This window comes from Salvia miltiorrhiza, chromosome 4 (assembly GCF_028751815.1).
Source record: "Salvia miltiorrhiza cultivar Shanhuang (shh) chromosome 4, IMPLAD_Smil_shh, whole genome shotgun sequence".
NCBI lineage: Eukaryota > Viridiplantae > Streptophyta > Magnoliopsida > Lamiales > Lamiaceae > Salvia > Salvia miltiorrhiza.
In genome coordinates, this window is record NC_080390.1 from 29,122,312 (window position 1) to 29,142,000 (window position 19,689).

General features: G+C 36.8%; 2 protein-coding genes across 4 annotated transcripts; one reads left to right on the top strand and one right to left on the bottom strand.

Moving 5' to 3' along the window:
- The first annotated feature begins 433 nt into the window (after nt 1-433).
- Nucleotides 434-4,314, top strand: LOC131019648 (probable disease resistance RPP8-like protein 2). 3 transcript variants are annotated; one of them, XM_057948238.1, is made up of 3 exons: nt 434-940; nt 1,696-4,008; nt 4,048-4,314. In XM_057948238.1, exons 1-2 carry the CDS (start codon nt 515-517, stop codon nt 3,958-3,960), a joined length of 2,691 nt encoding a protein of 896 aa, XP_057804221.1. In that variant the 5' UTR covers nt 434-514; the 3' UTR covers nt 3,961-4,008; nt 4,048-4,314. The 3 variants fall into 3 exon arrangements, with proteins under 3 accessions (XP_057804221.1, XP_057804218.1, XP_057804220.1); XM_057948235.1 differs by having other exon boundaries at nt 1,696-3,992; nt 4,087-4,314; XM_057948237.1 differs by having other exon boundaries at nt 1,696-3,992; nt 4,107-4,314.
- A 12,813-nt stretch (nt 4,315-17,127) lies between these two features.
- LOC131019649 (HMG-Y-related protein A-like) lies at nt 17,128-18,338 on the bottom strand. The gene is made up of 2 exons (XM_057948239.1): nt 18,052-18,338; nt 17,128-17,904 (listed from the first exon to the last, which is right to left on the bottom strand). The coding sequence occupies exons 1-2, from the start codon at nt 18,133-18,135 to the stop codon at nt 17,365-17,367; spliced, it is 624 nt and encodes a 207-aa protein (XP_057804222.1). The 5' UTR covers nt 18,136-18,338; the 3' UTR covers nt 17,128-17,364.
- Between the last annotated feature and the right edge of the window lie 1,351 nt (nt 18,339-19,689).

Below are 19,689 nucleotides of genomic sequence, written 5' to 3' on the forward strand. Positions count from 1 at the left end.
AGTGAGATCTATAACTTAAAAAATTTTATGAATTTTATCATTTAAGTTAATTATAAAAGTATTATTAATTTTATTATAGTTGTATAATATAAAAAGACATTCAAATTCAAAAAGATATGTAAATAATCCTTCCGTCCCACTATAAATGAGACTCTTTCTATTTTGGGTGTCTCACCTAAGACTCTTTTCTTTTGGGGTAAAAATTTTAGCCTTTAATTTTTTTTTTTATTTACACACAAGATACAATTTTCTTAATTTAAGTATTTAAAAAAAAAAGTCTCACTTATATGGACGGAGGGAGTAATTATTATCGTGCAATATCTTACATGCCACCAGAGTAAAACTAGTAAATGAAAATGTCGGTAATATCACAAACACGGTACATTGAATTTTGATTAATATGTGGAAATATGTTTATTAAAAACAATCGAGTCAACGGTCACTGGCTGACTATGCGTCTACACCCAAATATCACTCAATTATTAGCTCTCTGCGAGGAGAGGAGACAGATGCAATGGCGGATGCAGCGGTGGAGTTCCTGCTGGAGAACCTCCAGCAGCTGCTGCTTTACCACGTCCACTTAATCAAGGACGCAAAGGAGCAGGTGGAGCGGCTCGAGAGGGACCTCCGCCTCTTCAAATCCTTTCTCAAGGACTCCACCAAAAAGCGCCGCCGCGACGACAGCCTCCGCGAGCTCGTCTGCCAGATTCGCGACGTCGTCTACGAGGCCGAGGACGTCATCGACGCCTTCGTCACCCAGGCCACCGAGAGCAGGTCCAAGAGCCGCATCTTCAGAGCCTTTCAGGCGCCCGTCAAGCTCCTCACCATCGCTAAGGAGGTCGAGAAGGTCGGCGCCAAAGTTAGAGACATCTATGGCGGTAAAGGCAAGCTTGATTTCGCCAGCCTCACCGTTGGAGATGGAGGGCCTGAAGAATCTGAGGTCATCATCGATTAAATTGATTCATATCTTTTATTTTAATTCTTGTGTTGATTTTATGCTTGGATGTTAAAATGTGGTTGTTGGATTTGGAATGATGGTGGTTTTTTTGGTAGATGACTTTTGGAGTTGACTTTTATTCTTGAAATGGGAAATTTCAAGATTGTGAATCTACACTATAGTAATTGTTGTAATAGCAAGGAAAAAAGATTGATGTAGTATGATTGAATAGAATGAATCTTTAGTAGAAGATAGGATCTTTGTAAAAATGTAGCAGCAAGGAAAAGAGATTGATGTAGTATGAATGAATAGAATGAATCTTTATAGAAGATAGGATCTTTATATTTTTACAGGTGTAAAAGATTTAGAAGCCCAAAAATCATTTATGGGTGTTTACTTTTCATGATTGATAAGATACAATGGTTGGGTTTTTTTATCTTTATTACTTGGATTTCTCCAATCCCACTATTTCAATGGGATCCGAGTTGAGCAAAATTCGGACCAATGATGGAAATTTCAAGGGGCCTTCGCATATCTCAAAGCTCGAATTCATATTAGTAAACAATGGATTAGCCTATACTGTTTTTATCTATTTAGGCTAAAAGATAGATCATAGATGTAAGATGTAAAGTTTAGCAAGTCATTGTTGTTCTTCACTATTCTTGTTATCATTTTGATGAAATGCAGCAGTTAGCTTTATCTTGTGATTTATGTCTGAAGAGTTTTGTTGAGTTTGGTCCTAAAATACTCTCTAACAGGCGCCCATTCCACGCCAAGATGATGTGGTGGGTTTTGAGGATGAAGCAGAGACGATAATAGGGTACATCAACGCAGAAAGTCATGAGCTTGATGTCATCTCCATTATTGGTATGCCCGGCCTTGGCAAGACAACGCTCGCGTGGAAGATCTACCGTGATCCAGACATTCAATACGAATTCCCCACTCGTGTTTGGGTGTATGTATCTCAGGAGTTCTCTAAAAAGGATGTCTTCCTTTCCATGTTGAAACAACTTACGAGGCCCACTGAAGACATGTATCGAAGAAATGATCAGGAGTTAGCCCAATTGGTTGCTGATCATCTGCAGAGAGGCAAGTTCTTGATAGTCATGGATGATGTGTGGACAAGTGAAGATTGGGATAAGCTCAAAGTAGCTCTGCCTAGGAGCAATAAGACGTGTAAAGTATTGATCACCAGCCGTCATAAGGAAGTGGCTTGGCATGTCAATCGCAATAGAGGCCCCCACAATTTGCGTTTTTTGACTCCAGACGAGAGCTGGTTGCTGCTCCAGCTCGAGGTTTTTGGTAAGCCCGAGTGGCCTTCTTCTGAGTTAGAGGTTCTTGGAAAAGTGATCGCAGAGCAATGTGGCGGCCTCCCACTTGCAATAGTTGTCATAGGAGGCATCCTTGCGAAAAAGTTTGCAGCATCACATGAAACGAGTGCAAAGGTGAAAGCTTGGTGTAAGGTGTCTGAAAGTGTGAGTACATATCTCACTGAGGAGGATCCACAGAGACGTATGGAAAGAATTATAGCTTTGAGTTATGATAAACTGCCGTTTCACCTAAGAGCATGCTTTCTCTATTTTGGGATGTTTCCGGAGGATTTTGAGATCCCGGCTTGGAAGTTGATTCGAATGTGGACTGCAGAAGGATTCATACAGCCAAAATCTGGTCTTAATTTGGAGGAAACTGCTGAAAGTTATTTGGAGGAGCTTATCAATAGGAACTTGGTACGAGTTGATAAGAGGAAACCTTGTGGAAAAGTTAAAACATGCCGCATTCATGACATGTTGCGCGATTTCTGCAAATACGAAGGTGGTAAAGGAAGGGAGAATTTCCTTCAAGAAATGAAGAAGACTGGGGAAGGAGAATTCGAACCTCCCATATCTAATGTAGCAACTTGTCGTCGTCTTTGTATTCACTCAAATATCTCAAGCTTTGTCTCTTCAAAGCCCACTGGTCCGCATGTCCGCTCGTTTGTTTGTTTCTCCAAAGAAGATATCAATTTACCTGCAGAGAGTTGTTCAACCATACCTGCAGGTTTCAAATTGCTCCGAGTTTTAGAAGTCAAGCCCATCAAAATGACCAAAATTCCAAGTGACTTATACCATCTGGTTCATCTGAGGTATATCACTCTGTCTTTCACTCTAGCTGTTCTTCCTGCCGCCTTCTCCAAACTTTGGAACCTACAAACTTTTGTAGTCGATACAACATCTCGTGCCCTTGATGTTAAAGCTGATATTTGGAAGTTGCTTCAGTTAAGGCACTTGAAGACAAATGCTTGCACTACTTTGCCTAAGACGGGTAGTAAAACTAGTAAAGAAGGCGAAAAGCTTCAAACACTCAGCACTATTTCACCTCAAAATTGCAGTGAAGATGTTCTGGATAAATGCTTTAATTTGAAGAAACTGGGCATTCGTGGGCGGCTCTCACTTCTCGTGGATGGCAAGGCTGGGTCGTTTGAGAGTGTGGGAAGATTGCGTAATCTAGAAAGGTTGAAGCTAGTGAATGACGTGTTTCCTGACCCCCCTTCAGAAGGCCAATTGGGCAGCCTTCCTCCTACCTATCAATTCCCTCCGAAACTAAGGATCCTAACATTAGCTGATACCTTTCTCGATTGGAGTCATATGTCTACCCTGGGATTGCTCGAGAACTTGGAGGTGCTTAAGCTGAAAGACAATGCATTCAAGGGGAGAAACTGGACAGCAGTTGATGGGTGTTTCCGAAATCTTGAAGTCCTGCACATTGGACGTACGGATTTAGTCATTTGGGAAGCTTCAGCTCATCACTTCCCAAGACTTAGATGTGTTGAGTTGTGTAACTGCGAGAAACTTCAGTACATTCCAATCGGGCTGGCAGATATACCGAGCTTCCAGCTGTTGGACTTGTACCGTACTGAATATGCAGCTGCCTCCGCCAAGAGAATTCATGAGAAGAGGATTCAAGATGCAAACAGAAGGCATGAGGAGGGAGATCAAACCATCACAGTCATGTTCAAGCTATCCATTTTCCCTCCTGCTGTGTGATCAATGATCGCTGATGACTTCTCACTCAAGAGGTAAGTAAGATGCTATATTTCATCAATGCTTTAGATTTATATTCCCAGGCTTAACATTAACTGTGTTCCATGTTACATACATGCTCAAAATCAGCTTACCATCACAATTTGCAGAGGAGCCAGGAAAGAATGCCTGGTGATGGAGAACCGGTTCTCGTACTCTGCCACGTCACTTACATTCTTTTCTTTATATGCTGAACTAAGTGTTGCAATGTGATTATGTTTGATAGATGGTATATGTATTGCTATTCGATCTGTTCATTGTGCTGCTGTGAGTGTGTTCAATATTATGAAAATTATTGCTGGTTTTCTCCCTTCCTCAGTTACCAGATTGTGAAGTGCGTTCATGATCATATTGATAAGAGTTGAAATTTTGACGGATGGTATGATTTGAATAATTTATTGAATTTTAGGTTAATACATCGAATCATGAAACTGATGAAACAAGTAGGATAAAGTTTTATCAGGTGAAAATGTAAGCCCTTTAACCAGAAGACTTTAAATCCACAGTTTTGATCGTCTAATATAAATGGATGCTTTAATACCACTAGCATCACATAACATTATAATACGAGATGTAATATTATTTTGTTAATAAATTATGTGCAAGAAAAGTAGCTTTACAAAGTTGAGTGGGCGAATTTGACCCTCCACGCTGGATTATTTCCCAGATTTTTCCTACTTTTGGACAGTGTTTGTCAAGTAATTAGCATATATTGTTAGTAGCGGAAAAGTCGATCATAGGCCACTTTGCAAGAAAAGACCATGCGTCAACTCCTTCAAATTCACGATTGAATTATGAGATTTGTGGCTGCACAAAAACTTGGGTGCAATCGGGTTGACTCGCATCTAAAATAGTGTTATTTATACAATTAAGATCATAATATGAATTTAAGTTAGGATACAAATCATGATTTAATTGAGGGTGCAATCCAATTGTGCATCGCATCCAAGATCACCTATTGTGGCTGAACTACCAGGATTTGAGGAGATGATGATAAAAATAAATTCAATGTAGCTTCTTTCCCAGAAACCAAAGAATTGATATTGAAAATCTAGCATATGCCACTCGTTTAAACTAGCAATGAGTTAGTTAATTTCTGGATCATGAAACAATAGATCATCATATTTGTCAAAATTCCCTTCTCACAATTTATCAGAAAAAACGACTTAAAATAATTCAAATAAAACGCCCAATTTAAAATACTCCTACAATAAACCAAGAAAATAAAGTCAATCTAAATTCATGTCTAGCATATATACAAAACGAAAAATCTAAATCCAAAGCCCTCCCGCCGCCGCCGCCGCCTTCTAGCGGAAAAAGGTCTCCCTGCTCTTCTCATATATATTTTTTACCTTAGCCTTCATAACCCTAACCTTCTTTGCGGCGGCGACGAGCTTCCTCTGTCCACCGATAGCTCTCAGGAGGAAATTCCGATCCCTAATCTCCGCCGCCTCAGCTGCGTACAAGGCGATTGCCTCCTCAGCTTCCGCCACCGCGCTCTCGATCTCCGCCGCCAATTCCTCGACAGCGGCGTTCCTGGTGCGCCTATTCGCGCAGTCCTTGAGGAACGCCTTGAAGAGGCGCACGTCGTTCTCCAGAATCTCGGCGTCGGTCTTCGAATCCTTGATCAAACGCTTGTTGTCGACGAAAATTCGCTTCAGATTTTCGAGTATGAACAGAACCGCCAGCGATTTCTCGGGGCTCCTGAGCTTGTTTGCGGGAGTTCGAGACCGCGTGAACATGTACACGCCGCTTAGAGTGAGGAATTTGACGGCGAAGAGCAGCTGCTGCTTCATAGCTCTCTGATCTGTGCGATGATTTTCAGCTTCAAGACGTTAATGGCTATGAAATTGGAGTAACGTTTCGGTGGAATCGAAGAATTAGTGGCGAGAGATTGGTAGAAGTATCTAGGTTTATTGATTATAGTAGCTGGTGAGAAAGGAACTGGAAAGCGGAAGGGAAGCACCATGCCACGATCCAAAAGTGTATATAAATACACAGCGGACTATAATTTATTCTCGGAGTGTACAAAATTATCTTTCACATTATTGGTACATGAAATTATTTGATTGGTTCACTATTTGACCGTTGATCTAGGAAATAAATAATTTCAAACTTAAGATGTGACTCATAATTTCTGTTGTTGTTACCTTTGGTACGTATGAGTCAGTAAGGATGAGATGACTACTATAAGCATAATCATATGTATTCACTTAAATGATACAAATTTCAATAAATTAATTAAATATATTGTGAATTGAGTAAAAACCTCTTTTTATTGTAGGTGCAAAATTTATCGAAAATAATCTTGATACATTTTATAAGAACAAACAAAAATAACAAATTTGATACATTTTATGAGAACATAGTTTCACAATATTTTACTTGATCATTATGGGTTTTCTTTAGCCTCAATTTACTCTTATTCAATACTTTTTTTTTTTGATAAGGAAAGTAAATATTATAGAACGAAAAGGCACCAGTAGTACCAAGAAGATTACAAAATCATCGGGGATTCATCATTCGACATCCACCTATGAAACCCAACTCCATCATTAACAAAACCAAAAATTCTACCCCAACTCCACACTCTAGCTTTGATTTCTCCAAACAAGTTTGCACTCTCTCATCTTTTGTTCTCAAATCTACTCTCATTCCGCATTTTCCAAATAAGCCAAGTAGTGTTAATCGTGCATAATATTAGTGTTAATCGTGCATTAGTGTTAGTGTAAAACAAGTATTACAAAATCTACTCTTATTCAATACTAGATAAGTATTAGTGTTAATCGTGCATAATATACATTGATAATAGTGAAAATGATAGTTGTGTATTAAACATTATTTCGATAAAATTAAGCTAGTTTTAACCATTTGAGATTAAATTGCCCTTGTCCTTCTTTTTTGTTTCTACAAAAATATGAATTTTCTCTCTTTTTTACTTTCGCTCTGAAACCCTAATTTCTCCGTCTCACCATTGAGCTGCTCTCTTTCTTTCTCTCTCTCTCTCCGTCTCAAATGTCAACCGTATACCATCGTCAACATCCTCTTTTTTAGATATACTTCCAATAGAGATCTACAAGAGTAATGAAATATAAATGCAAATCTAAAAAGATGTGAAACGAATTTGTATCATCCATTCTAAGATCTGTCATGTCAGTCAGCCAACGCGGAATACACCACTCATAATAGTACACATGCCCATATATGGATTCATAGGCGAAAGATCACAATGTTGTTTGCTAAATTGATTTCACTATGCTGCAAGTGGACGATAAAATTGCAATAAGTGGAAACAAGATTGTACCCCACGAGAATTAGGGAGGTTAGATTATAGTGATTATTTCTAATTCATTGAACTAACACTATTTAGTCTAGGCAATAACATGATTGGTTTGCTTAACGAATGTTCACATAACAATAAAAATAGATAATTAAAATAAAACAAACAAATGTTGGATTATGGAATGTAGAAGTGTGATACCCTGTCCTTCTAAGTGCGTTATTAAATCAAGAAGTTGCATTGATTATAAATTTTAACATATTTAATTATTATTTTTTATTATGATTAGATAATATTATTTCAGCATCTTAACTAAGACATTATGTATAAGAGATACAAAACTTATGATTTAAAGGTTACATAAACCTGTAAAAAACTCTCATCTTCAATCAATCACATCGACAACAATTCTCTCCAACTTTATGCAAAATTTATACTCCCTCCGTTCCCGCGAAAGCAGTGTGTATTCTTTTTTGGGTCGTCCTTTCATTGCATTTCCTATTTTAGAAATAATAAGGGGTCTTAATCTATAACTAACCTAACTAATTGGGCCTTAATTATCAGTTGGTGATTTAGCTAAGGGTAATTTTAAACACAGCCCCCAATTTTTTCACTATAGCCCCTTATATAAAAAATAATAAAAATTAATTATAATTATACTATTATACCCTTATAGTTCCTATTTAAAATTTTTAATAAATTAATTAGAATAAACATTATATATAATCTTTTAGCAAATAAATCTATAACCCCCCTCTTGAATTTAATCCATCAGTATAGCCCCCACTCAGAATCTTATGTGATTCTTTCAGAAAAGAACCACAAACGCATGAAGAAGAAGAAACACAGAGACACACGATGTTGTGATTGTATTTTGCCTTAAACAACAAATATAAGAAGACACATCAATAACCAGGGGGCTTAGCCCACTGGCCACCGGGTCCTCACTTAAGTGAAGTGACCCGGGTTCGATCCCTCTTGGGAACGAATTGGTGATTGGAGATATAAGGTGGAGTTTGGTGAATGGAGAGATAAGGTGGTTCTTGGAGTGGATAGGGAACTAACTACTAACATCTAACATAACTTTGACCGATCAAAAAAAAAAAAAAAAAAAAAAAGAAGACACATCAATACGTATAGCCCATTTCCAAATTTCCAAATATAAGTAGACACATAGTGCAACTCGTCGGATAAAGAATTAGAACACGCACAAACAATGCTAGAAAGTTGTCTAAGCCACAAAAACTCAAAAAATCAGAGAATGAGCTCAGCAACACGGACACAAGCAGCTCAACAAAATCCCGACGATCCAAATGACGATGCCGAGGAAGGAGAGAAGGATGGCAACGGAGAGGAGGCCGAGGAGAAGCCAAGGGACGACATCTGCAATCGTCGACACCGCAGCACATGCTTGCAAGTTCTTTGATTTTAACAACAATCATCTCTTCAATGGTGGAGAAATGACGGCTTACCCTTGAACTTCCCTTTACCCATTTCTCTCTCTTTCTGCTCGCCGGAAATCGAGGGAGGGAGCACTAGCAGATTTGGGGATCTAAGGTTTCAAAGAGGGATAAGGGACATGAGTCAAAGAACGAGAGACGAGGAGGCTTGGGCGACGGCAGCAGCCCTGTCGCTGCTGTTTGCCGGAAATCTTAAGGGGGCGATGGCAGTGACAGTGGATTTAGGAAGAAGGATGGGACGATGTCTCTTTTGGTGGTGCATGTTCTGGGGCGCGAGAGAGAGAGTGTTAGAGGCCGAGAATGAAAGGTGTCGGTGGTGGTTGTGGTTGAAGCGGCGATAACCTTCACCGGAATAGGAGGAGGTGGCGGTGGACTGTAGATTTAGGAAGAAATGGACGGGGGTTATGTTGATTGATTGGGGCTATACCCGATTTTATTAGCTGAAAAAAGAATATACAGGATTTAATTTAGAGGCTATAATTATAGGGTAATATAGTAAATTTATAATTATTTTTTATTATTATTTTATATAAAAGACTATAGTGAGTAAAATGGGGGCTGTGAATATAATTACCCTTTAGCTAAATGTATGCATGCCTTTATTGGATAAAAAAGGGCCCCAAATCTTATGTCCAAAATTGCAGGTCCAGTTCATCCTAATTGTAGAAGAATCGACTCAAACCCTACTTCTTGCTCTCTCTCTCTCTAACGGAGACTGAGAGAGAGAGGTGATTTGTGGTGTGCGAAGGTGCGAAATTTATGAATAGAGAGAGAGAGAGAGAACGTGAGCATAGAGAAAGGGGAGGGTTAGCTAAAATTTGGCTGCTATTTGTGCTTCTTTATCTTGGGCCAAAAAGAAAATTCATTAACTGAATTGGGCTTAATTCATTGGACTTAGTTTATTTAAGGGTAATTTTAAATACAACCCTCAATTTTCTCACTATAGTCTCTTATTTAAAAAAATAATAAAAATAATTATAATCTTACTATTATATTCTTATAGCCTCAATCTAAAATTTGCAACAGCATGTCAGCACACACCTAGCACAACCACTTTCTCCTCTCTCGGCTCCTCTTCTGAAATTTGCAATAAAATTAGCACACCTAACACAACCACTTTCTCCCTCTCTCGGCTCCTCTGCTGCCCCACAGTTGTCATTGCTCCCCCGTTCTCTCTCTCCCTGTCATTTCTCCCATGATGAACGCCGTAAATCGCTGTCGCCTCCCCTCTTTCGACCGGAACAGCAGCCCCAACGGCCGCCGCCGCCGCCGTTCTTCCCATTTTTTTTCCATATCTGGCATTGTCCCTTTCGTCCTCGACTCCTCGCTCCCCCATCCCCTCTTTCTTTACTTCGGCAGAATGGAAGTCAACACGGCTCCGACGCTGACCGTCGACAGCCAGCTTTTTCTGGCCCCCGACACCCCTCGACTCAACATACGAGACAAAGACTCAAGCCAAAACAGTCGGCCATACATAGAGAATTATGGACAGGGCAGATTCAAATTTTAAAATCTGCAAATGATTAAATCATTGTATTCTTGCAAATATGTATCAAGATCTGTAATTTATTGCTCGTTTCCTCCAATTCTAAATATTCCTGACGCTTGCTCCTTCAATTTCCCTTCAATTTCAAACAATGGGGGCTATAAGGATATATAAGGATATAATAGTAAAATTATAATTATTTTTATTATTTTTTTAGATAAGAGGCTATGGTGAGTAAATAGGGGCTGTATTTAAAATTATCCAGTTGTTTTGTTGGGCTTCTCTTATAGTATTTTTTTGGGCCCAGTTAATCTTACATTAAATTTAGGTTGGGCCAAGATTAATTAAATGGTCTTGGGCTAGCTTTAAAATAAACAATTGGGCTAAACTTTATTAATTAGTAGAGTCATTTTAATTAATAGTTAACTGTTTGAGCCCTATTATAATTAATCACTAGGATGCCCTCCCACGGTATATTTATTTATTTTTAAAATTTTAAAGTATGTAAAAGTAAAACTATCATTATTTATGAGTTAGATTAATTGGTAATAAAAAAAATTATTTTAATTTAAATATTAGTATTTGATTTAAAATAGTGTATCATAACAATATTATCAACTTAATAAATATAACATTAAATTTAATGAGTATTGTATAATAATAATTAAGATATGTATAACAATAATTAAATTTATAGATGGTAAAGAAAATAATTTAAGCCAATATCATTTTGAGCAAATAACATTAAACCATCAATATAATATAATTAAAAGTCATCATTTAATATAACAATTTTGGGATCTTAAAAATCAAAACTATATTATTATTAATATTATTATTAAAATTTTATATTGAAACAACCCAAAACTAATTTAAAAATAAAAAAAATACGGATAATACAAAAAGAAAAATATGACAACAAATATGTTCATATAAATAAATAAATAATTCATATATAGATAATTAAGCAAATCTATATAATATTTAAAACTTTAATATTAAGATATATAAATAATTTTTTATTTACAAATTCAAATTCAAATTAATACAAAATTTCTTCTCCTTAATTGCATTAAAAATTACAATAATTTAAAAATAATTATAATTAAACAACCATGTAAACTTTTTCGAAAGGAAAAAAAACTGACATCTACTTATTTTTTCACCAACAAACGAAAACAAAATGAAAAAAGAGTACGGTGTTCAACATTAGAGATAAATGAGAACGAACAAAAATTAATTTTGACACTTTAAACAATCATGACTTGTTCGTATCAAATTTATATTTTATACTCCTTCCGTCCCACTTAACATGGCATCTTCAGTGAGAGTAAAAGGGACATATTAAATGGGACAGAGAGAGTGTTTTTTAGATCAAATTAAAGATCTTCTTGTAATATTTAATCTAACATTCATATTGAGTTTTTTTTTTTTTTCATGAATCAAAGTTAACTATTTTTTCGAAAATAATTATAATAGAAAAAAGAAAAAAGAGAAAGAAAATTTGGATGGAAAAAAATGAGAGGAGGACCGGAGAAAATTTAGAGGTAAAAAAACGCATCTTTTATATTATACTAGCATTTGCATCCCGTGCAATGCACGAGGAAAATATTTTTAATTTTTATATTTATATAAAATTAATACTTATTCAATTACTATACTTATAAATATAATACAAAAATTAATTTTAATTGAATATATTTGAATTTGTTGAAAAGTAGAAGAAATATCCTATCATTGTTTTGATGATCCCAAAACTCTTAGTTTTCTTTTCTCAAGATTAGAACTTTTCGAACTCAAGTGAATTAGAGTTCAAGTTTTCTAGTTAGACTGTTGTTCTAAAGACTGAAGATCGGAGGACTGAAGACTGAAGATCCCAAATGAAAATAGCTGTGAAAAGACAAAGTCAAATACTGATGTAGTGACTAAACGGGAGTTTCACTGATGAATCAGTTATGACTGAAGTATTAATGCTGGCTACGTGGAATTAGCGGACTGATACTCAAGTCAAGTATCAGTTGATATTCTTCCTAGGACTGAAGTTTCAGCGTTAAAAGGAAGCCGTGTACTTTCAAGTACAGCCGTATTAAATGCAGAGATATTGAAGATCGTCATTAATCTCTGCAGAGCATTCTTTTTTGGTGCAAGCTTGTTGTACCTGAGACGTTGTTCTTCACCAAATTAGGAACCTCGAAGATTGTAGCCTCAGCCAAATTCAAATTTTGTCTCACAACGGTAGAAATCTTGAAGACCATCTCAGCCAACGGATCTATTCAAGACTTTACCTATAAATAGAACTCGAGGAACACTGCAATCTTCACCGATTCAAAGACTAACACTGAAGCTCTGTCAAATTCACAAGCCAGCCTTAACTTAGACAAAACTTTGAATCGAAGAAGAGAGTACTCAAACATTGTAAAATCAGTCTTACTGATTACATAAATTCTCTTAGAAATCTAGGCAACTCTTGTTGAATCCTAAGCCTAGAATCGATTACTTGAGAGCCTGTTCTCAGTAATCTTAGTTGGAAGATTTCGAACCCTTTTCAACCGAGCGAAAAGAGTGTTTGAGTAGAGAGGAGTTCAAACCAGTGTTCTGACTCCAGAGATCTTAGCCAAGCGCTGCAAATGCATTGTTGTCTTAGCGTGCTAAGAGAAGATTGAGAAATCCAACCCAGTGCGTTGGTACTGAAAATTGTATTTTTAGTTCAAGGTTTGTTATGCACCCATAAGCACAAGCCCAGAGTGTTTGTCTGACTGATCATCTGGTCGTGGACGTAGGAACTTGTTTTCCGAACCACGTAAAAGTCATTATGTTCTTTATCTGCTTTCAGTTATTCTTATTTGCGCTAAAATTTTTTACAACTGAATCTGACTAACTGAAAAGTGAAACTAAGGATTTCATAAAGTGACAAACCTTTCTAAATGCTATTTGAACTAAGTTTAATTTTCGCTGATAGTGTTAGTAGTCTAACTGATAAATCTTCGGATAATCAGTAAGATTCATAACACTCCTCTGTTTATGTTCAAACTCGACTGAAGCCTTATCTAGACTGAAGTTATCTGACTGTTTCAGTTAACTAAAGTCATCCACTGATATTAATATCAGTATCACTAGCCTCTCTTCAACTGAAAATTGTTTAGAGACTTAACTGAAACCTTCAATTGATATTCTTATACAAAGCTTTTCAGTATCAGTTAAGTTCTCTTATCTGTTCAAACTTCAGTTTTCGCGAAGAATTGTCCTACAGGTGTATCCTCCCCCCATACACCTGTTCAGTGATCCTCCGGGACCTAACAGAATTGAATATTGAAAAAATAAAAAAGAATTCACAATTATAAAATTTGATATTATGAAAAACAAAAACAAAAAAAAATTAGTTAAAAAAATAAAAATAATATACTAATTAAAAAGAATTAAAAATATATTTATTCAAAAAAGATGAGAGATGAGAGAGAAATTTATAAAACTTTAATATTTAAACAAATTTAACTTTTACATTTGAAATCAAATATTTTCATAAAATATATCATATTAAAGCTCTTATCGTGATCTTTAATTTGATATGCATATTAAATATTTATAATTAATTGAATTTCACAATTTTGGAACGAAATGTAACAACAAATAAGAAGTTAAAGAAAATAAAAATAAAAGGAAAAATATATAATTTAAACATAAACCTTCAATTTTATTATAACTATAAAATTGCCACTCAATTTTGAAATTAATATGAAATTGATTTTAAATTGAAAACTCCCTTTTTAATATAGTATAGATTTAGATTAGTCTAATTAGATTAAATTAATTCACAAATTGGATTTATTTTTTAAATTATGGACTTAATTAGATTATTTTTAATTAACTAATGTAGTGGACTAGATGTCCTAGGTCGAAATTGTTAAACTAACCATTAGTTGAGTCTTTAATTTAATTTTATTTATTTAATACCATATTATGGATTAGTAATAAAACTATTTTGAATTATTATCCAATAATAATAATTACTTGATTAGTAGATATTTTATAATTAAATAGTATATATATTCTTATTAATTGAGAATTTTTCCTAGTTAATCTAATTAAGTCCATAATTTAAAAAATAAATCCAATTAGTGAATTAATTTAATCTAATTAGACTAATCAGCACAATCAGAAGACTTGGCGTATGTGTATATTCAGTTAAGTAAAAAGAGAAGCAGTTGACCGTGCATTATAGCTAACTTCCAGTCCACAATCAATGGACCCAAAATTTATAACCCGATGAAACTTTAAAACAACACTTGTAGACCACAATCTTACAAGGGCAGTGGGGTGTATTCGTTGTGGATTTTCACAGATTTTAAAAAGTCCATGGAATTTAAATTCCATGGAATTCACATAGATTCCAGACGACTTTCAAAGAATTCGTGGTTGGATTTCACCCCGATTTTCACTGATTTTCGAAGAATTTAGGGGATAATTCTTGAATTGAAATCCATGATGCCAACGCCCGCTGAGTCCCAGCACCGCTGGAAACCCAACGACCACTGGAAACCCAGCGACCGCTGGGAGCGCACAGTGTGTCTAGCGAGTGAAGCAGAGAACTACTTTTCCGACGGCGGCAATTGAGATCGAAGCTTGGAATCAATGGCCGATCACGCCGGTGAGCACGAGAAGCACGAATCCTCAGCTGAATCTCTCATGGATAAGATCACGGACAAATTCCACGGCAGCGGTTCGTCTTCATCCGACTCCGACAATGATGGGGACCTCAAATCAGCGGCATCCGCCACGAAGGCCAAGATCTACCGTCTGTTTGGCCGCGAGAAGCCAGTGCACAAGGTTTTGGGCGGCGGAAAACGTATGGTTATTGCTTTTTCATTTTTCATTGTCGACTATTTTGATTAACTTTAAATGCTTGTTGATGTATGTGCATTCTCGATGTGTTTAGATTTGATGGTTCTGCTAATGGCGTTAAGAATGAGATTTGTGAATATAAATATAGGCTGTATACTGTGACTAGGTGCTTATACACACTTGAAATGTAAGCAGGGATGATTGGAAACTGATGATGTGTTTGCTTAACACGAATCCTCGAAGTTGATTTGGATTGTATTGTTGGTCAATCTTTTTCTTCATTGTTTCCGCTTTCGCATCTAGTTATCGTGTTGTGGTCTTCAGAAAATGATCATGGGTGTCTTTAAGACCATTTGTTTAGAAATTCAGGCGTTTGAGAATGTCAACCTTGGAATTTTGGTTTTGATTTCCAAACCCAGCGATCGCTGGCCGATGTCAACGGATGCTGAGTTCCGGCGCTCGCTGGCTTCTTGGCCGCGGGCGTTGGAACTCAGCGCTCGCTTAAAACTTCATGGATTTCAATTCTCGTGGTTCTTGGCCGGATTTCGTCGTGTGTATTTTTTGGATGAAATCCATGAAAGTCATTCCGGATTTGAAGTCAATGGAATAACGAATACACCTAGATTTGTATGGATTTTAAAAAGTCTGAAACGAATACACCCAGATTTATATGGACTTTTAAAAGTCTTGAACGAATACACCCAGATTTCTGCAGACTTTTAAAAGTCTGGAACGAATACACCCAGACTTTTAAAATCCATAGAAATCTATTAAACTCCACAACGAATACACCCCCCTGAAATTCGATGATTTAGTACTTACATCCCTGATATCACATAAAGAGCAAATCGAGTACATATTTAGAAAATGATAATTCTAAATTATTATTCATCAGTTAGTAATGAGTTGGGTTAGGATATGGGTTCAGATCAAAATGCGGGTCAAAATTTAAGTGAAAGTGTAACTCGGTTGTATGGTACACCCAGGTGTACCCAAGACCAGCTCTTAGGATAATTATTCCCAATTAATTTATACTCATCGATTTATAAATTGCCTCTTTAAATCTTTTTCCCCCCTATTGGTTTCCTAATTTAGCATTGTACTCACACAATTACTCATTTTTCCTCGATTCCTGAGGTAAATCAAAACCGTGTATTACTTAAAGCTAATTACATAGACATCAACAACTTTTTAAATCAATAAGACAATAACCAAAACTTAAATTGAGAATAACAAGTACTCCCTCCGTCCCATTAAAGTTGGCAACATTTCTATTTTGGGTGTCCCACTAAAGTTGGCCACTTTCTAAAAATGGCAAAAGTTTACTTTAATTAAGTCAACAATTACTCACTAATTTGGTCAACAATTGTAGGCCACTTTCAAAAAATGTCAAAATTACTTTAATTAAGTCAACAATTACTCACTAATTTGGTCAACAATTGTAGGCCACACTTTATTAAAACATATAACACTCAATTTCTTAATCTCTGTGCCGAAACGAATGTTGCCAACTTTAGCGGGACGGAGGGAGTACTTCCTTCTTTTGTTTACCAACCAAGAACCAACACAATTATTGCCATATGATTGTTGACTTTTCGAAACCAAGATTCACCCGCCAAAACCCCCATTCAATTTCAAACTTCACATTTCTAATAAATAAATAAATAGTGGAGTAATAAATTTAAACCTCACAATATACTTGATAATATCACCAATCCATTCCACATTTCAGAGTTACTTTTCCTTTTCACCCTGGAATTTTCCCAACTTTTTGTATAACATTTGTTTTCATCTCAAACCACATTTCATGCAGTTTCACAGCATCTTTTTCTATTTCTATTCAAACAAATAAGAACCTTTCCAAGCGCAGCATCTTTTTCAGCCAAATCCAATTAAAGAAAACAGACAGTAACACACCATGTCCCAATGCACTTTCCTTTTGAATGAAACTAAAGCAAAAGTGGCAAGGCACCTTCAAACCAATTTTTTTAATGACGCATAAATATACATATCATTTCATCCAATTAGAATAAAACAAATGTAAAGAAAAGCATTATCTAGATAAATTAAAACATCAATAGAATCTTTTTTCCCCTCCCTTTTCTTTTTCTCATTAAAAGTGAGAATCCCATGTGAATCCCATTAAATTTACACCAAAGTTACAACAATGAAATTGCCACTCACTCACCATCCCTAAACTAAAAATCACTCAAACTACAAGGACCAAGATGCAAATAATAAAAATAAACAACACTACAACAACAAATTAGCCTAAAGCCCCTAAACTACCACTCGTCTTTCAATTAAGCCCCTAGAGAAGCAGTCACTACAGGCTTCACTTTCGGCGGCCTTCCACGACCACGAGGAGGCGCTCCTCCGGCGGCCGGAGGCGGGTTAGGAGCCACAGCCTCATCTACAGCTGCAGCACCACCTGCTGCCGCAGCTTTCGGTGGCCGGCCACGTTTTCTCCCGGAAAGTGAAGGAGCTGTGATCGCACTTTTCGGTGGCGGCGGCGGAGCTGTGGGGTCGTGAGACTTGGGGGGGCGGCCACGGGGGCGAGGAGGCAGCACAGGGGCTCCCGCCGGGAGCGCCGCCTTGGGCTTGGGAGGGCGGCCGCGGCCGCGGCGCGGCGGCGCGTTGGGATCGGGAACGAGGTAGTTGTTCTTAAGGAATTGCAGCTGGCCCGACGACTTCATCTTGTTGAGGTGGTGGTTGAGGAGCGCCGAGTGCGCCGGCGGGATCGGGCCGTAGGTTGCTTCGATGTGCTTCGCGATGTGCTTCGAGATCGACGATTTGTTCGACCCGTTTTCCTCATTCAACGCTTCGATTGCCGCCAAAATCATCTATGTGAAAAGGAAAAATAAAAGTCGAGAAATGTTTTCACGAAATTCCGTGACAAACGTACGAGTTTCCAGATGCAAAGTTTTTGCTAACAACATGCAATTCAGTACTGATAAAAAGTTAATAAGTCGAAGTCAGCTGCATTCTACCTCTGGATAAGGAGGCAAAGGGATCGGAGCCGGTGGCGGAGCTTGATTGTGAAGATCACCGCCCTGTAATTCCTCGCTCGCCATGGCCACGAACAATCTCGATCGATCTTCAAAACTTCAAGCAGAATTCTAAATTAATTAGAGAGGGAAATTTTTCTGGTTTTACCCTTGAGGTAAAGGAGCTACAGTATGGAGGAAGAAAATTCAATGGATAATTTTGGTTGAGGAGAAGGGTTATAAATGGGTTAAGCACATTGGAGCTAGATCGGAAATGGGAAAAAGCAATTGCTGCAAATAAATAAATAAATATTTTAAGAGATGAGTAAAAGTTTATCGAAATGCATCTATGGCTGGGGGCTGTTGTATGGGTTCGGATCCAGCGGCTGGATTTCCTTATACGAGTGATACATGGATCGGTGACATGGCTGTGCTATTTCCTTAACTTATTTTTTCGGCCGGATAGCTAATTTACAGCTATACCCTCCGTTAAGAAATTGATATGTTCGGGCAACTCTCATATAGTAGTATTTTTTTTTTCCCTAATGTCCACATTATATAGGAATATTTCCATAAAAAATCATTATTAAATAAAGCTTATATAGAAAACGAAATGAAAAAAGAGAAACCTAATCCCTTGAAAGAACAGAAAAGCATACGAAGGGTCGAGCCTCGTTAAAACCTTCTAAATCAATACTCGCGAAGGAAAAAGAGTGTTTTCCATAAAAAATAATATTTCCTCTAATCTATTAATAATGACTCTCTTTTCTTTTTTTGGGGGAAAAAGTTTCTTAAAAAATTACCTTTCTTTTTATGTCTATCTCATTAACAATGGCCCATTTCAAAAATGCAAATTCTTGGGTCAGGCAAGTCTGATGGTCAACCGGATCTGACCCATCGTCCGATCCGCGCCCAAACCTGGAAGCTCTAATATGCACCTCTCCCTATTGCTAGGCATGCACTTATTGCACGACACGCCACTCGCCTCCTCTTTTGCTTCTTCGCCGTAAAAAACCAGCGATTTCGAGCCTGCCGCGCCGGTCAAATTGGCGTGTTTCCGGCGATTTCAAGATTCAAGATGTGTTTCCGGCGAGCTTGGCGAAGAAGAAGGCGTGGGTCCCACCACCAATAAAAAAAAATTAAAATACTTAACGGTGTTAAACGGTTGTTAGGGCAGAAGGTGTAATTGAACCAAATTTAAGACTTTAGGGGTTTAGTTGAACCAAAGTCGAGTATATAGAGCCAGACATGATAAGGGCCTCTATGTTAGGAGTGTATTTGATACTTAACTATTTTAAAAATAGAAAACATTCAACCAATATTTGTAAGGATTTAATATATTTTTAAAAATTTTACATCTGGATCATAAAACACAATTCGTAACTGATAACATTGTTGGTGTTTTGATTGCATACACAAGCCTCATATTAAATTTCGATCTGACATTGTATAGTTGTAAAATTTAGATCAATGACCACAATTGAGGCACAACAACAACAACAACAACAACAACAATAATAATAATAATAATAATAATAATAATAATAATAATAATAATAATAATAATAATAATAATAATAATAATAATAATAATAATAAGTGTTATTGAAAAAGAAAATTTTAATGAAATGAGATTGGTGG

Coding starts and splice junctions, on each gene's coding strand:
- LOC131019649 (XM_057948239.1), bottom strand. CDS start 18,135: ATGGCGAGCGAGGAATTACAGGGCGGTGATCTTCACAATCAAGCTCCG. Junction 17,905..18,051: donor CTTTGCCTCCTTATCCAGAG/GTAGAATGCAGC, acceptor CTTTTCACATAG/ATGATTTTGGCGGCAATCGA.
- LOC131019648 (XM_057948238.1), top strand. CDS start 515: ATGGCGGATGCAGCGGTGGAGTTCCTGCTGGAGAACCTCCAGCAGCTG. Junction 941..1,695: donor GAGGGCCTGAAGAATCTGAG/GTCATCATCGAT, acceptor ACTCTCTAACAG/GCGCCCATTCCACGCCAAGA.